The sequence below is a fragment of the Pararge aegeria genome, chromosome 9, assembly GCF_905163445.1.
Source record: "Pararge aegeria chromosome 9, ilParAegt1.1, whole genome shotgun sequence".
NCBI lineage: Eukaryota > Metazoa > Arthropoda > Insecta > Lepidoptera > Nymphalidae > Pararge > Pararge aegeria.
The window spans coordinates 9,840,395-9,862,753 of NC_053188.1; the positions used below are offsets into that span (position 1 = coordinate 9,840,395).

Sequence of the window (22,359 nt, forward strand, 5' to 3'; positions counted from 1 at the left end):
TCCGTACCCTGTAGTAGGCCCGTTGGGTCGATAATAATGATAGAATATAGTTAATTCTCAATCCATTAATTTGATACTGCTGGGTAAAATACCTAGGCTCCCATGAGGCCCAGTTAGAAGGTTACAAGAGTACCAACGCACTAGGCGGCGACCCCTGAGAAATAGCTACCGGTCTTAAATTTTAAGTAACTCATACAAGTAACAATACTTGGCACAGTTGATCACCCACAACCACCTGGCTCTCACGATCTTGGGAACTTTAATAATAATCAGGACCGATAGCTTAAAGTGCTTTACCAGGCACGGGGGTGGACTATGCCGATATCCTTAATTGCGGCTAGTACCGACCTACAGGAAATTCCTGATCGGAAAACAAAACGTATCTAATGTTTTTTTAAATTTATTAACCTACCTCTACTTATTAGGTTATAATTTTTTTTTTGCAAACTTGGGTACTTGGGTACTTTGTAGGTTAATTCATAATTTAGGTCTAATAATAATGTCAGCAGGCAGTAATTCCAAAATCAAAGAAATATGATTTTTCTTTCGTGTATAAGTTACACGCGTAAAAAGTCCTAGACTGACGAATGTTATATTTTTAACGTTTATCGATGTAGCAATGTTTTGCGAGCCACTGAGTCCTACTGTAGTCACTGTGACCTATTTCACAAAAATATATACTGCAAACCGACGTATCAAATATTTCAAGCAGTTCTTAAAGCAATGACTTGCTAAACTCCCCTTCATGTTTTCATAGCTTAACACGACGCCTGGTTAATCAAACGTGTTGAAGTAAGATATTTAGATAATAATGGGGGTTAGTTGTTTTTATGTGTCGTTATAGTTAAGTTTTTTTCGCCATCAAGACTATGGTCACACATGGGACATAACACTATAGCTATCACCCGTGACATCATTCGCGTTTTTTTTAATTCCGCGGGAAAGGTTTTTTCCCTTACTATCACTGTGTAAAATTTAATGAACGATTCGTATTTATTTTTGCTACCGTGTTTATATTTCATAGTGCCCTAGTTTATTATTTTAAACTGGCACGAATACAAGACGTCTTCGTGCAAAATTTCGTCATTATCGGATTGAATATAAATATCACATTCACGTCTGAAGCAATGACAATGGAAACGATTCCTGAACCGTGCAGCTTTTACGTTTAACAACCTTAACGTAGTTATTTCATTCTCAAGTTTTCAGTAGCGGACGTAGAGTCGTGCCGGTTAATGCTTAAGAACTTTATATTCTTGTAGCTATTTTACTATGCAATTTTCTTATTTTTATTCAATCATATTTATGTGATCCTAGTAATATGATATTTGTGCTTGCCTAAATGTTTGCTCTACATTCAGATCGATTACGGAGGTATGTAAGTAAATAAATGAAGATCCTTTTTTCGCAACCGATAATAGATATTTTCAAAATCGTTTTCATATTATGAATTTAGCGTCGATTTGTGTTATTTTAGAAGATTATCTGTGTCATTTTAGAAGATTAAGTGCCCCTACTTCTGGGTCGGCGCGTAGACGGGCACGAGAACGACGTCGAGCGGAGGAGACCCGCCTAGAAGGGGAAAGGCTTGCTTTGGAACGTCGTGAACAAAGTCAAAGGGAAAAGTTGGCATTGCAGAAGCAGGTAAAAGCTGCAGAGTAGAGTTTACTTAGAACAACGCTTTATCGCATCGAAAGTAGGACGGTGTTATTTTTTGGAAACATAAACGTGGTATTATAACTGAGAGGGGTATGAGTCAGGGTTCAGTGGTCGAGTTGACGACTTGTAATTTCAGCTAATTTTCTGGTCAGGTCTTATGGGAGGTTTCGGCTAGTTAATACCCTTTGGAAAAATCGTGCCGCTAATAGATAAAGCGTTCAGATATGATACCGCATAAAAACGATTAGATGTATGAGTAATATAACTATCATACTCCTAACAAATAAGCCTGCTACCATGTTAGACTGTACTATCATTTATCATCAGTTGTGGAGGCTAAGTTGTAGTGAAATAAAAAAACCGTCTCAACCAATTCATCTACCGCTGGAAAGTAGCTTTTAAGGATGTTTCTTTTATATCTCTCCGACGCTTAGGTATATAGCTCGGAGAACCGATGGACGTTGGTTCTTAAGGTGCTGGAATAGCGACCCTAAAGCGAGTCCCTAGCGAGTCAAAAATTTGTATTTCATTCTTAAGCTAAATTTACTTAGTTATAACGTTTGTTCGTTTTGTACAAGTAAACTGCAACAATTTGTTCAAATGCATACAATATATTTATTTTTATACCATCAAAAGTTCCTACTCGATTGCCTACGAAGCTTTTCGGAAACCTATGTATTTGCTGTAAGATTAAAAGTGCTGAACTGAAAAAAATTGTGAATTGTAACATATTATGACAGAGAGCTTTCGATAGTATTAATTTATTATGATGATAGACGACAACGATAAAAAATAATAACGCGATCAAATGACTATCAAAAATTACTAAATCAACTCTGTGACTCGGTTCCGTACCTGGAATGAAACGTACGAGTATTTATTAGGTCACCTAAAGAAGTTTGTTCATTAAGAATTATTCTTTGTCAATAAAATAGGTACTACGTACTATAATAATAATTGAATAAAAAGATTATTGCAAAATTTAAAAAAAATGTGCTATTTGTGGTTATCGTTTTTTTCTTACTGTACCTTCTGTTGCCATAAACCTCTTTCAACTCTATTCGATTTACCAACTGTATATGGTAATTTGTATATGGTATAAGAGAGGGAAATAGTTTTAATTATGAAAAAACTGGAAACAAAACCTGTTTTAACCTGTGTTAACTGTTTTACATTGCAAAGGAAGCTATTTCATTTGACGGCCCTTGACCTTAGCTGATAACGGCTGGTATATTATAATGATAAGCAAAATTAGATTTTAGAAAGAATGTGCGTAGACAGCGTATTTCGGAAGATCTGCGCCAAGTATGTCAAGCATTTTTACCCGAGGGAACCGTTTGTTTTCCTGGAATAAAAAGTAGTCTCTCCATGCTTTGAATTAAGTTTTGATGTGTTAGCAAACACACTTTTGCATTTGTATTCATTATAATAATTTTAAGATATTAGTAAGGGTTCGGATCTAGGTTTCACAACTTGTCTACAATTGTAGTAATCCGGGTTTCTCTTTGTTTTTTCATTTTGAGGTTGTGAACGCTAAATTTGTATATTTATATTATGGTCTCGATCATTTAAGGTTCGTCGAGAGCTGGCGTCTTACGAGCCGTGGGGACGTGCAGGGGGCGGGGCGCCTAACCCTCACGGCATACGTTTCACCAAATTACGTGCGGTTGGCATTTATCCGGAGGACGAACTAAAGGTAGGCAATGTAAACAAAAATAATCAAGTTGGCCTATGGGTAAGAACACTTTATGCCTGCCTATAAGTAGTAACTCATCTCAGTCGTACAAGTTCCGCTAGTATAAAGGTAAACTATGGTCTATGAGGGTGGCAATAGCACTATCTAAAACTGGCCTTACTTGGTAGGGTAAGTATAACGTGAGGCGATACAAAATTTAATACAAGTGGAACTTGCTTTTACCCTCAAAAGCAACTATAAATGGTGTTCACATTTTTACCTATAGTAAAATTTTCAAAACATATTATTTCAATCATCATCAGTCATCAACCTATAACAGTACACTGCTGGACTAAATGACTCTCCTACCACGCTGGGCAGACGCGTGGTTGCAGAACAGATTGTAGTAGTAAAAAGGACGCTGCTGCGCGCTGTCCGCTATATTGCCTTAGTCGCCTCGTACTACACCCGGGGAAGAATCGTATGTATTCAGATCTGGATGTCACCACATGGCTTATTATTCCAATATCTGGCAGTAATTAACCATTCGCAGTGAGGTCAAGTAAGGAAACATTCGACCAAAAATGAAATTGGCTTTAGTCATCCAATGAGCAACCTTTTGGAATTGCACATTCAATGTAACATTTACCAGTATAAAATATGAAAACTCCATCGCGTCATGAGAGCTTCGGGCAACTTAATAACGGTCATAAAGTAACATGCAATAAATCTATATATGGCAGAGGTCACGTTGCGTACCTACGCATATCTGCGCTGGGCGCGATTCGTGAATGACATAACGAGGATACCTCAGAAGTGTACTTTTATTAACCTCGTCCTGACTTTCGGACGTGTGATAATGTTATTATGCTGCGCTTTTTGCCTTCTTGGAGGTCCTACATAAGAGTGCATACCCGATACTGAATTAAGCTAAAACTTTTAAGCGTTTTATTTGAAACTAAAGTTCGGCAGTTGAAAGCATACGTTTCTGAGAGGTCTTAGTTGAATGGACACAACTTTGAATTGGCGTTAATTTTACGATAAAAAATGTATTTTTTTATTTCCCTATTAGCGAATACTTACTAAACTTACTTTTCACTTGCAATAAATGTAGGAATAGCATTGAACTTGCATAATATATTTTTTAAATTCTACTTCACTGTTACAAGTTATGTTATTATTTTTTTAAGCTAAATTGTATTTCATAATAAAATTATTATACTGTTAACTACCTATTAAAAATAGATAAAAAAGTATCATATGTCCATCTTTAGGATACAAGCTATTTCTAAACAAAATTTCGCCAATATCGGTTTTGCGATGAAGCCTAGAAGATTTAAATAGGTAACAGATGGAAAAATGTATTTTTATATATCTCGCGGAAAGCGTGCTTATCCAGAATAAGAAGTACTTTATGTCCATCTACAAGCTTTTAATGTGTCTCAAGAACGATGCATTAGTCGCTGAGCGGAACATATCTTTCGTCGACACGTCGCGTCGTTAACAGTAAATGCAAATTGTCATCAACCTGCAGGGTGTCTCAGCCCACGAACCAAGCCGTCGATGGTATTCACTCAGAAGGTGTCGTCGAACGCCTCTGCGTCTACGTGAAGACCCGCAGTTGTGCTACGCAGACCTCCTGCGACGGACCGTAGACAACGATATACGATATAGACGGACTCCGCAGGAACAACAAGCTTACAAACAAATATTAGGTAGGTTATTATAAACACCTTTAATCATAAGACATTAAAAAGGCATCATTATCATCTGAAAGAGGGACTTATAAGCCTTAGAGTTTAGACCTTTCACATTCTTCTGAAGCATGCACATCGAATTAATTATTTATCACGAGTTAGTGATACTTATCACACGTTAGTTAGTGGTACCGATGGCTTGAACGTGCTCTTTGATTTTCCTAACTGGTACTCAGAATTTTTTGACAGAAAATCCCACTGCGTTACAAATTGTCCAGAAATTGAAGTCCCGTTACTCCAGCCACGTTGTTCTAATCTCAAATTAGACCATTAAGGAAACGAATAAGTACTTATATGAGATTTTTCACATATTTACAATACGTGAAAACTTTTGAAACTAATATTATTAAATTAATTGTAGACGATATGGTGATTAAAAGGCAAAAAGCAATGGATGATGAAATAAGGCGTAATTTGGAATACGAGCGAAAAATGGTAAGGTTAAGAAAAAATATTTTATATTATTATCAAAATGCATAATTTTTTTATTATTACTAATTTAAGCAAACAATGGATGGTCCATGGGGTAAACCAGGACCAGGTGGAACCACTTGGCGGAATCCTCGAGATATTGGTCTAAATTTCTCGAAGTCTATGGTAAATAAAGCACAAAATATATTTTTTATTTATATTTTTATATATTCTAATGGCTATTAAATTTAGGGTTGGACAACCAATGAAATTTTCAACAAATTAAAAGGGGAAAACAAGCGGTATAAAAGATCGTCATTTACTTTACCTAAAGTAAAACCAGCCGACGATGATTCCAAGCAAGATGCAAATAGAAAAGAAAATATAAAAACTTCTAGTATTGCGAAATTACCTGATATCGGAAATCAGTCGGTACATAACATCAGTAATGTAGGAAGAAGTGAAAATATTGAAAGTAATGAAACTAAACACGTCAGGAATGGTAAAACAAAACGAAATCCAAATAAAAATATGTTTGTAAAGCGATTATCGAATGGAGAACGAGTGAGAAGGACGTTACCTGATGACGAAGGGGATAATGCTGATGGTTGTGATGAAAATAAACTTACACCAGAAGCTACAATATTAAGGCTGACGGGCGGTATTGAGCTTGTACCTCTGTTGGCGAGAAGAAGGCGTGTGGGAGCCCGCACTTTGCCCTCAAGCGATGTCACTCGGCCTCCTGATCAGTCGTGCGAGTACGTATACCAACCATGAAATCCGTGACAACTGAATAGGTCAACATAATTATTGTTATCGATTATTGTTTTGTGAAAGTTTATTGTGTCAAATTTGCAGCAATTGTTGGCTCTTGTGTGGGTATTGGGATAAGACATACCTAGAACTTAATTTGATCTATCGCCATTTAGGTGATGATTTAAAGTTTATAAGGGTACTTCGTAAAAGTGACGGCCGACTGGCGCAGTGGACAGCAACACTGTAAGTCCATGGCCGTTGGTTCGATTCCCGCAACTGGAGAATGTTTGTGTGATGAACATGAATATTTTTCAGTGTCTGGGTGTTTATCTGTATATTATGTATATTATGAGTATTTATGTGAATTGTTCATAAAAATATTCATCAGTCATCTCAGTACCCATAACACAAGCTACGCTTATTTTGGGACTAGATGGCGATGTGTGTATTATCGTAGTATGTATATATATATACTTATATATATAATAAACCCCAGTTTACCTTTTTAATTTAAAAAAAAGCTTTTTTAAAAGATTCTTAGATTTGAAATTTCCATTTTCAATAACTGCGTCTCCAATTTGCATGTTGATGCACTTTTAAAATATCTTTTTTAATTATTTATTTACATTCATAATCATAAATGAAAATATCCTGAATGACTTTACATGTACCTATAGTTTTTTTAGTTTTTCTACTTACGTAATAATAGTTAGAAATATAATGTATCAAATTAATCATTCATCATCGTTATGAATAACTATTATAAATACGAAGATGCGGGCAGAAGTTGTATCGATATTTTATCAATGCCTTAGTTGATTGAACACGTTGAGCCGAATGTGTGAATTATGACATTGTGACACTTTAAAAATTCTTGTCACATAAGATCGCACGGTCGCACGTAAGCCCAGAAACTTTATTAATTAGTTTTCAACATGTTGTTGAAAATAACTTATTTTTGTCAAAGCCATCTTACAAAATACCTTTTAAATGAGGACTTGAGGTTGAGGTGTAGAAATGCGAGGGTTTTGTAATTCAATTATGACTAGCGGTTGCTCGCGACTTTGCCCTCGTATTATTTTTGATAAGTAAAATTTTCCTGTATAAAATTAATTCCATCTAAATACATTTACGGCTTGCTTTACAAAATAAATTTAAGCGAATAAGCTAATTTCAATATTTTGCAGAATTACTCGTAATTTCAGATTTGATGCGGCATAATCTTGATTTTAGACACTAATACTATTACTTTCTACGTTAATCGAACGGAATTTAAAATGACGCAGATAGTAGTTCTAATAATTTAGTAAAACTACTATCTGCATCGTCCATGTAAATAAATTAGAAGAAGATACGTCAATTATTACGAGTTACGTTTTTGTACATGACGCATAATAATTTGACCGAACCGGACCGATTAACTGGATATTAATCGGTGCGGTTATAGATCATTTGTGGGTAGTTCAATTTCATTGCCTTGTGTCGCTTGCGTCCAGCGGCTCTCGATGACTCGTTTTATGACATCTAGTTTTGGGTCTATCGACTCTGTGGTCAAGGCTATGGGATCGCCATTCCACTACCATAATCATCATCATCATCCGCAGCCTATTAACGTCCTACTGCTGGGCATAAGCCTCGTTTCTCACAGAAGAAACGCGGTTTTAGAGCATAGACTCACCACGCTCCAATAGGTGAGCTTTAAAGATTATTATCTGTAGTTATAATAACCGTTATCCACGGCTTAAAGTTCACTCCCCGTGAGTGACACCACCAACTCCGGGCTAGTACTAAAAATACTTTACCCGAAAATACAAAATAACTAACAATTTTGGACCCGACCCGGAATAAAGTATCCGTCGATGTTTAAAAAAAGAAAACAAAAACAACACCGCCTATACAATTTGGGGGGCCCTACAGCGTATCACTTCTTAATAACCAATGGCGTAAAAACACAAGTACAGAAAAAAATGTCGGTAACTATTTCGGTATCATATAACTATTATTTTGATTACCTTATTTCTGATTTAATGACTCTTGCTCATAATATGAGACACTTCAAGCATAACTCTTTCCATCGCTCGCTAATGAATTATGAGCCTTCTTATTCAACGTTTCGGAGCCATAAGTCTTGATGTTCCGATATTTTCAATTGCATTTCAATTAATGATATTACTTATCTCAAAATCCATTAACATGATACATGAGCAAAATTGAGAAAAAAATTGAGGTTAAAACTTTTTCCTTTATAAGTAAGCTTAACGTAACTTGCATAACTTTCTATCAAAGGTCATGGCATTCCTGGAATAGGTTGTTTCCATCAATATGAAGTATTGTGTCGCTTTTAAAAGTTTATCACCGTAAAAGTACCTAATTAATCTCCGAACTGCGATGGGTCAAGAGAGATAATATTCATATTACCTAACTGGCGGCATGTATTCATTTTTAAAGCACGAAAGTGAATTAATTTATGACATATGACATATATTAATTATATAGAACATGAATTTTTTTTCGTTAATTTTAATGGATATATTGATATAGATTATACATTTATAATAAAACAATTTAATTTAAATATTATGTAAATAAGTTTACCACATTACGCGGCGGATTCTATTTACAATGAAATAAGAACGTTTTTAAGCTATTTATATTATGAATTATCTGTAATTCGTTCTTCAGTAAAGTAATACAGTGTAACAATATCTTTTAAAAGGATAAACTTAAGAATAACTCTTTTACAGATGGCGCGAACTTCTCGATGTTGAATATTTAAGAGAATTAAAACATCAAATACGCGTGAAATGTGAAAAGAAGGAGGTAATTATGTAATAAGATATTAACTCGTTAACCGTTGCAGGCCTTTTCGATGCCTCACGGTTCGATTGCAGATGGTGGAGGGTGTTCCTGAGCAGCATCATCATCATCATCTCCACTTATAGACTTCCACTGCTAGACATAAGGAAATTTTCAGACATTTCTACTTTTCAGTTATTCGCATAATGTATTTTCTGAACATATTCTCAAAAATTTCGTATTGTTCTGGTGGGAGACTTCAGCCATGGCTACTTACCACCTTAACGACAAAGTCGTTCTGACAAACGATTAGGCGTTCCGGTATGATGCTGCGAAGAAACCGATTAGGGGTATGGTTTAAAAAAAACTGTCATGTGAGATAGATTGCAGTCAAGGGTTAACTTGTACTTGACAAAATATCAATGAATGAATGAATATAGTTTTATTGCACACCACAAAAAGTAGATAAAAAAAAGAAAAGTATAACAAACAACGTATACAATATGGCGTACAAAATACAACGTATTAAATTTGTTATATACAAATTGTTATATACAATACACAGTGATTATTATATACGCCAAAGAATATAACTTCTAACGCGTGTACATAAGTACATACACTTTTTTTGAACTTGCATCAGGAGAGTCGTCGTGATTCAGCGGAAAGCGTGCGTCGTCATCACGCTACCTGGGCGTCCCTCTGGGGTCGCCCGGGGCACGGAGCGCCGCAGCAGCGAGGTCGCTACGCGAGAAGCAATCTTGCGCAGCTGCTATACGTGCGACCGCTTGCTAATGCTCAGCTGTAGGCGAACAACTAAATTATAGGTACACGATTTCTTTTTATCAATGTTTGATAAATTTAAGTTAAAGTCTAGCCTTTCGAAGGAGCAATAAATAGCGCCAGATTAAAATCACTTACATTTTTTTGAATTTTGAAATAAAATGTTTAAAGTAGATAAATAGAATATTTTTTTTTGGAGTACTTGTGTAAAAAAATCTGTAATCGCCTTTATTTCAGAATCCACACAAATGATTTAAAATATAGAAGAAAATTTTATCACATGGGAGATGAGAAGGCTCTGGCAATCAGGCACGCAACACCTTTACGCGGTCATATTATTGATCTAACTCAAAATTTTGATATGCTAATTGTAAATACTAGTATAAAAAAATGTTTGAAAATTAAGAACTTTACTTTATAATATACTAGTTGTACCCTGCCACGCTTCGCTGTGGCACATTGTGATTGAATGGTTGAGAAAAATATATAAAAACAATCCTTGATGCGTATTATATATCATGCTAAAATTTCAGCCCGATCATTGCAGAAGTGAAGCGTACACAAACCAACAAAACATTTTTATATATATACTAGCCGTTTCCAGCCCGCTTCGCTGGGCGAATTGAAAAAGGAAATAAATTACATTTTATGTTTCATTTTTATTTATTTTTTTCATATTTTTATTATTCTCCTTTTTTTTTTATTTTTGTATGAACATAAATAGGCCCCGCGGATAGAACTGTAAGCATCGATATTGTTTAGACTTACTCAAATTCCAAATTCCATCGATTTAGCCTGTATCTTTCATCCAGGTGATTTTTCTCACTAATATTTATTGTAACTTTCAATGTGCAATCATTATAACATTTCCGTGCCTTTCTTCCAAAAATTAATAATAATTGACATGAAGAAAAAAATTTGAAATGAGCATTGAAAGTTTAAGTTAAAGTCATTGCAAGTCTCATATGTGAAGTTGAAATCTGTCTAGGTTCAAGTGCGACGAATTTTCTGTTAACTAAAATTTTCTCCGTGACATCAATTTTTTATAGAAAATTAATTGTGCATGTTTTTTATGAATTCTATTGGAATAAGTAACTAAATTTCTTTTCCACATCTCATGTGCTTGGAAAATGCATTCATTTTAATCTGTTACATTTCCGCGATCCCGCAATAAAAGAATTCGTCGGTTATGTAGTCTGCAAAAGTAAAATGAATGTAAAATTCTTAGTCCGTTGATTGGATAGCTACATGTAAAGTTAAGTTTTTGAAACCTCTCAATGACTTTTTCTCCGCTGCCAAAAAGACGATTGTTGTAAGGAAATACACGAATATCCCTACATACACGAAGATCCCCACCAAATTTGGAGTCTGTAGAAGTTACAGGTTAGAAATAAAAATTTTAGATTTTAACACCCACCCCCGCAATTCCTGTCGGAAGTAGACTTTATTGAAATCCATTTTGAGATGTTCTTTATGTGAATAATAAAAGATTCCTACCATATTTAGAATTTTTAGAAGCTATATTTCGAAATTGAAATTTTTTATTGTTAACACCCACCCCCGCGAACCTTATTGGAGGTGATTCATAGTAAAATCCGCTCGAAGATCATTTTTATATTACATATAGAACACTCTCACTAAATTTGGAGTCTATAGGAGCTATCGCTTGGAAATTGAAAATTTTCATTGTTAACGCCCCCGCAATCTTCTTTGGGGTGGGATATCGTAAAATTTGTTCATAAATCATTTTTACATCACTTATAGAAAATTCCTAAAAAATTTGGAGCTTGTAGGAGCTTTAGCTGGAAAATTAAAAATATTAATTGTTAATACCCACCCCCGCAACCCCCTGTGGGGTGAGCTATCGTAAAATTCGTTCATAGCCTATTTCTACACCTCTTACAGAAGATTCCTACCAAATTTGAAGTCTATAGAAGCTATAGTTTAAAAAGGGCAATTGTTCATTGTTAACGCCCCCGCAATCCCCTTTGGGGAATGAATTTCTTAAAATCTATTCATAGCTGACCTCTACATAGCAAAAGTAATATTCCTACCAAGTTTCACGTTTCTAAGTCTTATGGTTCCCGAGATTTCGTGGTGAGTGACTATATAGATGGGAATTCTTCGATTATCATCGAAATTTTTAACTTTTTATCGGGCTTTTTTAAAATTTTCTTACATACAAAACTTTCTCCTGACAATTCTGAAGATAAAAAAAAGCCCAATTGGTCCAGCCGTTCTCCACTACCGTGAGTAGATTCTTAGCTGAATGTAAAAAACCATAATCCGTTTAATACACTCTGTTGAAATCCATGAAAACAAAAGAATCAAGAGAAAATGCTTGTCTTTTGTTTTTATTAGCGGGATAAATGTTCATAAAAGTAAAACAGCAATAAAAAAATGAAGGAATGTTGGAATTCAAAAAATAGATAGCCATAAACCATCTAGGAAAAATTTCGCATCGAATGGTGGTAGTTTCATGTCGATACGATCAGTGGTTTAGGCGTGATTGAGCCTCAAACGAAGACCATTTTCATTATATATATATAAGATAGATTTTTATTAGCGGGATAATAAATGTTCATAAAAGTAAAACAGCAATAAAAAAATGAAGGAATGTTGGAATTCAAAAAAATAGATAGCCATAAACCATCTAGGAAAAATTTCGCATCGAATGGTGGTAGTTTCATGTCGATACGATCAGTGGTTTAGGCGTGATTGAGCCTCAAACGAAGACCATTTTCATTATATATATATAGATTTTTATTAGCGGGATAATAGATGTTCATAAAAGTAAAACAGCAATAAAAAAATGAAGGAATGTTGGAATTCAAAAAATAGATAGCCATAAACCAACTAGGAAAAATTTCGCAACGAATGGTGGTAGTTTCATGTCGATACGATCAGTGGTTTAGGCGTGATTGAGCCTCAAACGAAGACCATTTTCATTATATATATATAGAAGATAGGTATGTGTTTTAGCACTAAAGATGTCCCTCCTACTTCCAGAGGCAACCAGTATTAATTGGTAATTATAGATAGTTGCAATCATTGACTGCAAATCTTACATAGACTCTTCCGCACTCAAAGTTTTAGTAGTAGTACCTATTAAAGCATTTTGTGGCCAAGCTTGTCCAGGGAAGTCCCTACTACCCCCATGCCTATTTAAGCTGCTAAGCTGCGTTCCAGTCCGAAGGGTGTTATTTCATAGGATGTGTTCCTTGTATGGCATTCAAAGTGTTCCCCTGTTTATGTAACAAATTATGGTTTTTCACTAACAATTAGGTTACCACAGCTTGGTCCATCATTTATTACTATAAAAAAACCTTTAGGATGTTATCAGCAATTATAATTATATAAATCATTTTAACGCCCCCACAATATCCTCTAGGGCTAAAATTTTTCGAAATCTGATAGTAAGTGACCTTAATTTAACAAACATGAAACTTTTATTAAATTTGAAGTCTGTGAGAATTTTAGTATAAAATTTTAATTTTTTTTCATTAGCTGTAACCGATTTTGTGATTTAAACTTCAATACATCATTCAATCTTGTTTGCTCGTAACATAGCCAAAAAAAAATCCGTCCCAATTTCATGTCTAAAAGAGTTAAAATTCAAAGTTTTTTATGATTTTTTCTAATCATTAACGCCTCCGCTATACACTTTAACACGTATAAAAAAGTTAGCCTATCCATTAAGTCAATGTATCCTCTACATGGATGCAAAATTTCGATTCAATCGGATGTAGTTTAATAGTTTTAACGGAACAACCGTAAAAAACTCTATAGATTTATATATTAGTATAGATTAAATTCAATGATCCTTTGAACCTTGTGTTGCTAGTTGCTAGGTTCGATTCATATAGGTTGGACTTAAGTTGGGTTTTCTTTTCTTTAAATTCCTGTCAAGAAATACTTCACTATCGCGATGGACAAGTGCCGACAAGTAGATTTCAAGCGCCATTGAGAACATGGCGTACTCCTAGGTATGCAGGTTTCCTCACAATGAATTCCTTCATCGTTAAAACAAATGAAATTTATTTAATTAAATTAAATAACTGCGAACAGTGAGAGGAGGTACTAGGCTATCACCACTTTTTTTTCATTGATAGTGACGTCAAACCGAATTATTTTGCTTAATCTTTCCATGGTGGTCCTTGAACCGCTAAGTCAATGTGGTTGTGTAACGAATTCCGTTGTTGCTGGGTGCTGCCGCACCAAGAAAAGCTGCATTGCCGGCTTGCGCAACGTTGGCCCGCCGCCGTGCTTATTATCTCGGAGTTCCTCTATCACATCGTTACGCCTATTCAGGGTTATGACGGAACCATTGAAATAAGATTGATAACATATTGGTTATCAATCGTGTAGAGGATTATACTTAAAATACCACATTCCAATAAATATCAGAGCAATAGTAACCATATAAAATCGCTGTTTTCTTGGGATGAAAACATCTTGAAAACGGCTATCGATCGATCTTAGGCGTATTGGTTTCAATGGTATAATAACAAATAACCAAACAGACACACTTTCAAAATATTCCACTTGCATACACTTTGCATCAACAAATGTGCACTATATAAATTATTTTCGATCAATGCAAAGACTGTAAGGTCAACATTTCTTAGTTATTTATTATGTATCAGTTGATCGTAATAGTTGTCTAATTCATATTTTTGTTTTAGTTTCCTATAATAAACCTTTTGCAGTCTTTATAGAACCATTCAACTCAAGTGACACTTAAATAATACCCTATCTTCGAATGATAACTATCTAGGCTGATGATTCAGAAGAAAAAATGGAGGTACAAAAGTATCTTATATTGTATAATTTCCCGTATAAATATCAGCCGTTGTGTAGCTCTTACAGCTGAACACAGCTACAAATGTGTTATTAATGTACTAGCTGACCCCAGCGCCATCTGTCGGGCTGATTTATTAATACTAACCCATCCAGGGTGCCACCCAAACGCATGCCGAATAATTCATTCCAATCGGTCCAGCCGTCTAGGAGGAGTTCAGTGGCATACACTCGCATACAAGAAATATATATATAAAGATTAAATAACAATAGTATATATTGAGAGAGAGTTGGTTCAAAATTCGCTAGACTTGAACAGAGCGTCAGGTAGAGTTCTCCTCTACAGCGAAAATAGTTCTCTTCTGAAATTCACAATTCTCTCCTAGGTACCTTCATTATCTTTATTATCATTCTAATATCCAGCTGTTGAGCACAGATCTCTCTCATAGAAGACGAAGATTTAAGTATAAATGTCAATATTTATATATATCTATGTGATAAGTTTTTTGGTCACACAGCCCCATTCGAAGTTCGCTTTCTTTCAGCAAATGCTTTCGCATTAAATCAGCCTTTTGTAAGCCTTTAAGTTGTATGGTTTGCATTAAAGAGATAAAAAAAGATTTATAATATATGGAGTTCCTAAATGCCAGGCTTAATTTAGGCATGTAGCCGTCGGGTCCGGGCTTTAAAAGCATGAACGCTCCAAGATCTATGTCTTTTCTCCTATGAGAGTAGCTGCCTGGTCTCAGCTTTGATGTCTACAAAAGTATTTAAAAATTAAATACAAATAACTACAAATTTATAAATAAAATTTATAACTAACTACAAATTTATAAATTATTGCACCTGTATCGACTTATATTGTATTATTATTAAACTATTCCGAACCAACTGGTGTTTTATATCCTGAAATTAACAAAATAGAAACTGACATGCACGCAATCATTCTATCAAAAACCTCCAATACATATTATGTTAAAGCTGTGGACAAATATTTTGGTATATGGACAGCTAAGGTTAAGTCGCACTGATCGGAACAGTGGCTGAATAATTCTTATAGCTTATACTTTTTGATGATCGGCGCAGTGGTTAGGCTGGTTGTGATCTTATGAATTGGAGATCCCGGTTTCGATCCCCGGCAGAGCAATTTGATAATTTTCAATTTTTGAATTTTCCCTCGTCTGGTTTGGTGGAAGGTTTTGGCCTTGGCTAATTACCACCCCACTGACAAAAGACGTGCAGCCAAACGATTAAGCGTGCCAAAACTTAAAACATAAAATTATAAAACATCGTGAACAATAACGTTCTAGAAGGCGTGTGAAGTCTACCAATACGCACTTGGCCTGGGGTGGTGAACTACAGCTTAAACCTTTCTTTTTCTGAGAGGAAACCCGTGCCCTGTGGGCCGTTAATGGGTTGTTGACGATGATGACTCCGTACCTTATTTATACTTCTTTTTGCAACTAATCCGAGGTTTTAACAAACAAACTGTTGAAACATTTCATGTTACTAACTTACCCGATAATCACTAATTTCAAATCAAAACTACACTTAATATTAGTTGCACTCATATCTGTGGTTAATCGACGTAACGGTCGATCAATTTTACAGCTCAATAATTAGCACTAATTATCATAGCATAGCATAGCATAGTGATTATCATATTCAGCTGGCAACCTTATTACGCTATAACCCAGCTGAGCCAAATACAAAACTCATTTATTTTAATATTGCACTTTTGAAACATCTAGTCCGTCGGTTTCTTGAGACTCTACCACTAACTACTTCGAAAAGCAGATCCACAAGCAGGAATTAAAAGGCAAGAAATTCACCAGTCGCTTTTTTATCACATCACAACTTAAGATACTTTATTCTATCTGGTGAAAGATGTATCTTGCAGCTTTGAAGCAACCATGCCATTAAAAAACCAATTGTATGGTAGTAGTATATACAATATGGTAGTAGTAGAACTTTTTGTGACAGAACTTGTCCGGGGTAGTACTACTGCCATACCTATTTCTGCAGCAAAGAAGCAGTGCTGTCACCAAGCAGTATTGCTGAGTTCCGGTCTCCATGGTTGCCGATGTAATTACAGACACATCAGGCTTCACACCTACGCCTCATTGATGGACACAAGGTGATAGTTTGCAGGATGTGTCCGTCGCGTACCCTGCGAAGTATTGCTCTGTTTATAGGCGATGGACTTCCACATAACATCAAATGCTTGGTCCGACAATTTTTACTTTATAAAAAAAATTTAGGAAGTACTTTACAAATGTGTTCCCGCACATTGTTTAAAATAAGTAGACCAACACTGCAAGAAGTCACCAACAAGTAAGTCAAAATCAGAGTCAAATATTTCTTTATTCAAATAGGCACATAGATGGCACTTTTGATGCGTACATTACATGTAAAATATGACATAGGAGTGAGTTGATGGCGATAAATAATTTCTGAAAAAAAGTGGCGTATCTGCTTCACTGCATAGGCGGCAGAACTAAGCCTCAATAAATTATTTACATGAGGGCCCCATTGAAGTTTAGCATCTAACGTTATTCCTAGAAAAACTGCCGTGTTCACCAGAATTCAATTCTTCATTAGTAGAACTCAATTCCGCCTAGTGTGGTTCATCCTTTAGTCCTAGGCAATAGCCTACATGACGCTGAGAGTGCGAAGTTCATAATATTATTTATGATCCTACTTCGCAATCATAAAAAATTGCAATCGCTCCTTAATTAGGAAAGTTTCCACTTTGGCTTTGTGTAATATTGTGCTATTCATACTTAATTTTGGACATTTCATAATATTTCACACACGCTTGAAAAAAAAAAGACAATATACGATTAAAAATAATTGAATCGTTTGCTGAAATTAACCAGGTATTTTTCTATTCGCACCAATTAAGTACAAATATACGATGGGCTGTACACATCTCAGCTGACCCACACAAGTTGCAATAAAAATGATACTAACCTGACTCCAATATTGTTTAAGATTTTTACGGCTTTTTTAATATTATGCGTATTGTAAGAAAAGTAATTTTAAAGTTGAAGTAGCTTTAGTTTGTATCCAGTCAGTTGTTGGAATTTTTTTTTTGTCTTTTTAGTTCACATTGGTCAATCCTTAGTATATCAAATTAACTTGCACCAATAAGTGAAAAGCCCCAGTAGAAATTAATGCTTTGTATGCACATTTTTAAAATATAGCAGGCAGGCAGTGATGTGATGATGTTTTAAACATCCAGGGATCTATTGAAATTTACACATCAAACTCATCCAAATCGTTCCAGCCGCTTACGAGGTGTGAGGTAAAAAATAAATTAGATATTTATAATATTTTTAAATAATAACGATTTGTTGTTACTATAGCTTATCATTAATATTAATTTAGTGTTACTATAGTATTTTTCTTTATGCTTTTACGTATTATTTTTCCAACTGGAAATTATGTCATGGAATAGGTAAATTTCTACAACTGGACACCTAATAGACTTTTGTCACGGTAATCCCACCCTTTATTTTATAAGGTACTCACGTCACTAGTTATGTCTTCACCAGCTTGTATATGGATGAACTTTAATTAGTCGTGATACTAATTGCTATTATTTCAAAGCCAAATATTTGGTTTGTGAGAAATGTCACTAACTAAATTGACTGATACTCATTTTGATTAGTTAAGAGATCTTTGTACAACATAATTTACATTAGCGACAGTTTTGTAACTGCTTATTCCGTTATCAAAACAAACAGTTACGTGTTCAGAGTAGGAACATAATAAAACAATGTAGTTACTTATACTTTAACTAGTACTTACAAACCTCTTAACAAGCAATAGTTTGAAAATAACTGTCCAAACTCATTAATTAGTTATGGTTGTGGTCATCTCACTACTAAAATATGTGTTAAAGTGGTAATTCAACGCAACTATAAATACTAAGCGTCATGTGGTGACGGCATAATAGAAAATAGTTGTCCACTAAAAAATACCACTTCTTCCCGCGGGTGTTGTTGATAAGGCAATATAATATATAAAACGGTACCCAGCCGTGCTACTACTACTACCTACTGTGATCACAAATCCGTCTGCCAAGCGTGGTCATTACGGGCAAACCCTTTAGCCTAGTAGTGGCTATTAATGAGAAATACTAGAGTCGCGTAAGTTATTGTTGGTGAAATTTTTTAAACAAACAGAAAATATGCGTAAGTATATGTAAACGACGTGAGGTGAAAGCCTCATCATGACGAAACAGACGTAAAGCGGTAAAAACAGACATCGCCGAAAGGTGCGGCATCGGTTTTTAATTCCAACGATTTGTCGTGCTTGTAACACATTGTTATACGCTACCTACTTATGATTACGCAATTTTAAGTGCAAGATGAACTTCATTCATAAACACACATTTTTCAAATTTACTCACTGCTTTTCAATCTGGTGGTGAAACAAGTATTACGTTTGGACTGTATAAACAAGCCCAACAGCCCGCATTGAAGCACCCTCTCCTAGACCCTCCTTATAAAATTTATATCCAGCAGTGGGATAATAAATAAGCTGGTGATGATTGAAATAAAAGTCCCTGTAACCAAGCGAAATGCTGATGATACTTCAAAATTACTATTACAAATGTTGTAATCAATTGCCATTCGAAAATCTAAATATTATTAATTATTCTTTTGATAATACTAGAGGGTGGTGGTATACAGACCTTTTTGTAAACAAAATTAAAATTCTCAAGTACACATTTGCAGTTACGCAAATATTTGATTGCTGTTGGATAGAACAAAGAACTACAATTTGGAATTTACATAACGTCCTTTCATTAAACTTTTTCTAATGACAATACTTCGGATGACCCCAGTTAACCTAATCTAGAAGCCTGATGATTGACAACACCTCAATGAGAATAACTTATAGTCATTAATTTTAGTCATTATTTATATCTAACTATTCTCTTCAATAACTATTGCTGATTCAATTAAGTGTTTAGTTATGTTTTAAGTTACTTATCATCTCCACTTATAACTTTACAATAATGTCTTGCGACAGGTATATACATTTATTTCAGGACTTCTTAGTCTCATTAGTTTGTTACGTATCAGCTTTTACTATAAGTTTCATCGTTTGCTTATGCGTCGAATTTATAGGAATAATCTTTAATATGCGTAACATAAAGTGTATGCATGCTTTAATATTTATTAAAATATAATTTATTTTTATGGTAACTGATTATAACGTATTTGTCGTCTGTTTACTTTGGAACTAAAACCAAAATCAGTAAGTATGGTAACGAAGCGATACTGAATCGCAATCCAGGAAAAGATGTTTTTAATAATGGTATAAAATATGAAAAAAGTTATTTCAGAGTTTCGCCTTAACCAAAATCCCTTGCATTATAAACTTTCCAACTGTTTAAAAATGGAATTAAACACACACCATAAAGAAATATTTGTTTGGTGGTGTGTATTTTACGTGCGACTTCGGAGAGATGGACATAGCGTTGGAATAGAAAGTCTACGGTGAGCAGACGCGCAGACCGGTCGGCGCTTGACCTCCCACCTCCCACCATAATAAGCTCCATGTTCATTCATCTTCCATCGGTGTAATCAAAGGTTTATTTTATATTTAATAAAAAATACCTTGTCATCTTATCTGATCTTGTCACTACAAGGTTTAAATTTTAGACGCAGCTTTAATAATACATACAGTTATATGCTCTCATCTTTTTAAACCTTAAAAATATAATAGAAAATATTTTAGAAAAAAAAAAATAAGTACTAAACTTTAGATTGAATTTTATTACCAAAATTAATAATTATTAATTAGCCTTAATAATGTCCCGTTCCTGGGCACAACTCTCCTCTACCACAGGATTAGAGAATATATATATTAGCGCACCACTCTGCAGTAATGGGTTGGCAGGTTTCTCAGGCGGCTTTGAACTTTTAAGGAACGTTTTATAACCAGTCCTTGTTATTATCACTAGCAACTGAATTACTATTTATAGAACTTATTATAAAGAAATGGTTTTCCAAAAGTTCCATTATTACAATTTTTGTGTAAGAGAGTATTTAATTGGCATAACACGATGCGAGCTCGTTGAAGTCTTTTCCAAGGAAATTTATTATTCCTTTAATTTCACACAATTTACGGGGTTGTAAAAGGCTTGCGCTTATAAGTTATTAAATATTAGAAAATATATGGATATGGTAAAAATAAATATGAATCTAATTTAGAAAAAATAAACTAAACTGATAAATAGTATAATTAGTATGAGATACTCATTTCTTGTGACATAAAATAGTAAACGTTTAGTGATGTAAATTGTACGAATTCAGGTTCAAAAGTATTTCCTACTGAAAACTGTCATAGTATTTTTACGTGTTAAGGTTGGCAATATACTACCGACTAAGCATTCCATAATTATTATTTTATATTAAAATTAATTTCTGTTTTTTTTCGATTCTGTTCAAGCTAATAAGATATCAACCACTTGCATGGAACAAACTAAACGTTATTACTTAATTTATATTTACTTTTAGTACGTTTTATTTACTTTCTATAAAACACGCACTTCTAATCAGTAAGCACTCTGACTGATTAGAAGTCACTCGACACGTAATAATATTTTAAATACTTCTCATGCATCTTATCTTAAGGAAGAAATTGAGGCAAAACACTAATTAATTCTAATTAATATTTTAAAAACATGTCAAACTGCAGTTAACCTTCGTCATTCAGTTGAAAATTCAAATTCAAAAATTCTTTATTCATTCATTCACATTCACGCCTATCATTATAACAGAATGATTAAAATATAACGAAAAAAGATTAAGAGTAGTAAGTCGGTATCTTAATTTTAATTCACTTGAGTTTTAAATTTGAAGAACATTACAGGCAGCCTTATTAGCCTACTCAAAAAGAGGAGTACCTAGGAAATGAAAACCACAGAGCGTTTTTTATATTACCCACTGTTGAATGTAAATTAGTACTTCCTTAAATACGTATTCGTACATTATCATAAGCACCCTCAGCCTATATTTTATAGATTAAAAATTACAATGATAATGGATAAAAGATGCTAACCATTACATAAACGAGGCAATTTACATGTCTATACTAATATTAAAGTTGAAGTGTTTCAAACGCAATAATGTCATTTCGTGAAAAATCTTTTTTGCATTCGATAACCCAAAGCGGTAATAAGTAATAAAAAAATTAATTAGTATACTACGACCATACACACTTCGCCATAGAACCCCAAAGTAATATTTTTGTGAATTATATACATAAAGATACATAAGCAGATAAAAACGCAGACGCATTTTCCAGGTTTGGGAATCGAAGCCTTGAACTCAGAAAGCAGGGTCGCTGCAATCGGCCGATGATTGATAGGTTATTTGATACGTCTTTGATTTTACTTGCGAGGGGGCCGAGTTTGCTCCCCGCAAAGCACCTCTAACTATTCGTTGTGTGTAACTATGTGCGGTTTAAGCAATTAAATATCAACTACAACGGGTGCTCCATAATTTTCTCCTATCTGCCCTTGGCCTGCCCGGTGATCTACGGTCTAAATCCTTTTTTTTCTGAAACCCGTGCCCTGTAATGGGTTCATGACGATCAGGATGATAATGAAAGGTTATTTAACATAGCGCTAGGAGCAACAACGCCCTAGGAGCTTAGAAAACCAAGTAATAGCATAGCTAATAATGCGACACGGCGAAGTTT

At 34.5% G+C, this 22,359-nt stretch overlaps 1 protein-coding gene across 1 annotated transcript; it reads left to right on the forward strand.

Moving 5' to 3' along the window:
- Positions 1 to 1,342: 1,342 nt before the first annotated feature.
- LOC120626582 lies at positions 1,343 to 9,862 on the forward strand. Its single transcript, XM_039894135.1, has 9 exons — positions 1,343 to 1,374; positions 1,500 to 1,644; positions 3,233 to 3,355; positions 4,869 to 5,049; positions 5,453 to 5,526; positions 5,596 to 5,688; positions 5,755 to 6,260; positions 9,003 to 9,078; positions 9,698 to 9,862. Exons 1-9 carry the CDS (start codon positions 1,343 to 1,345, stop codon positions 9,860 to 9,862), a joined length of 1,395 nt encoding a protein of 464 aa, XP_039750069.1.
- The last annotated feature ends 12,497 nt before the right edge of the window (positions 9,863 to 22,359 follow it).

Bases quoted from the DNA above. Each gene is read 5' to 3' on its own strand.
- LOC120626582 (XM_039894135.1), top strand. From the start codon at position 1,343: ATGTTTGCTCTACATTCAGATCGATTACGGAG. The intron at 5,527-5,595 runs GTAAGGTTAAGA...TACTAATTTAAG, and splicing joins TGGAATACGAGCGAAAAATG to CAAACAATGGATGGTCCATG. The intron at 5,689-5,754 runs GTAAATAAAGCA...TATTAAATTTAG, and splicing joins TAAATTTCTCGAAGTCTATG to GGTTGGACAACCAATGAAAT.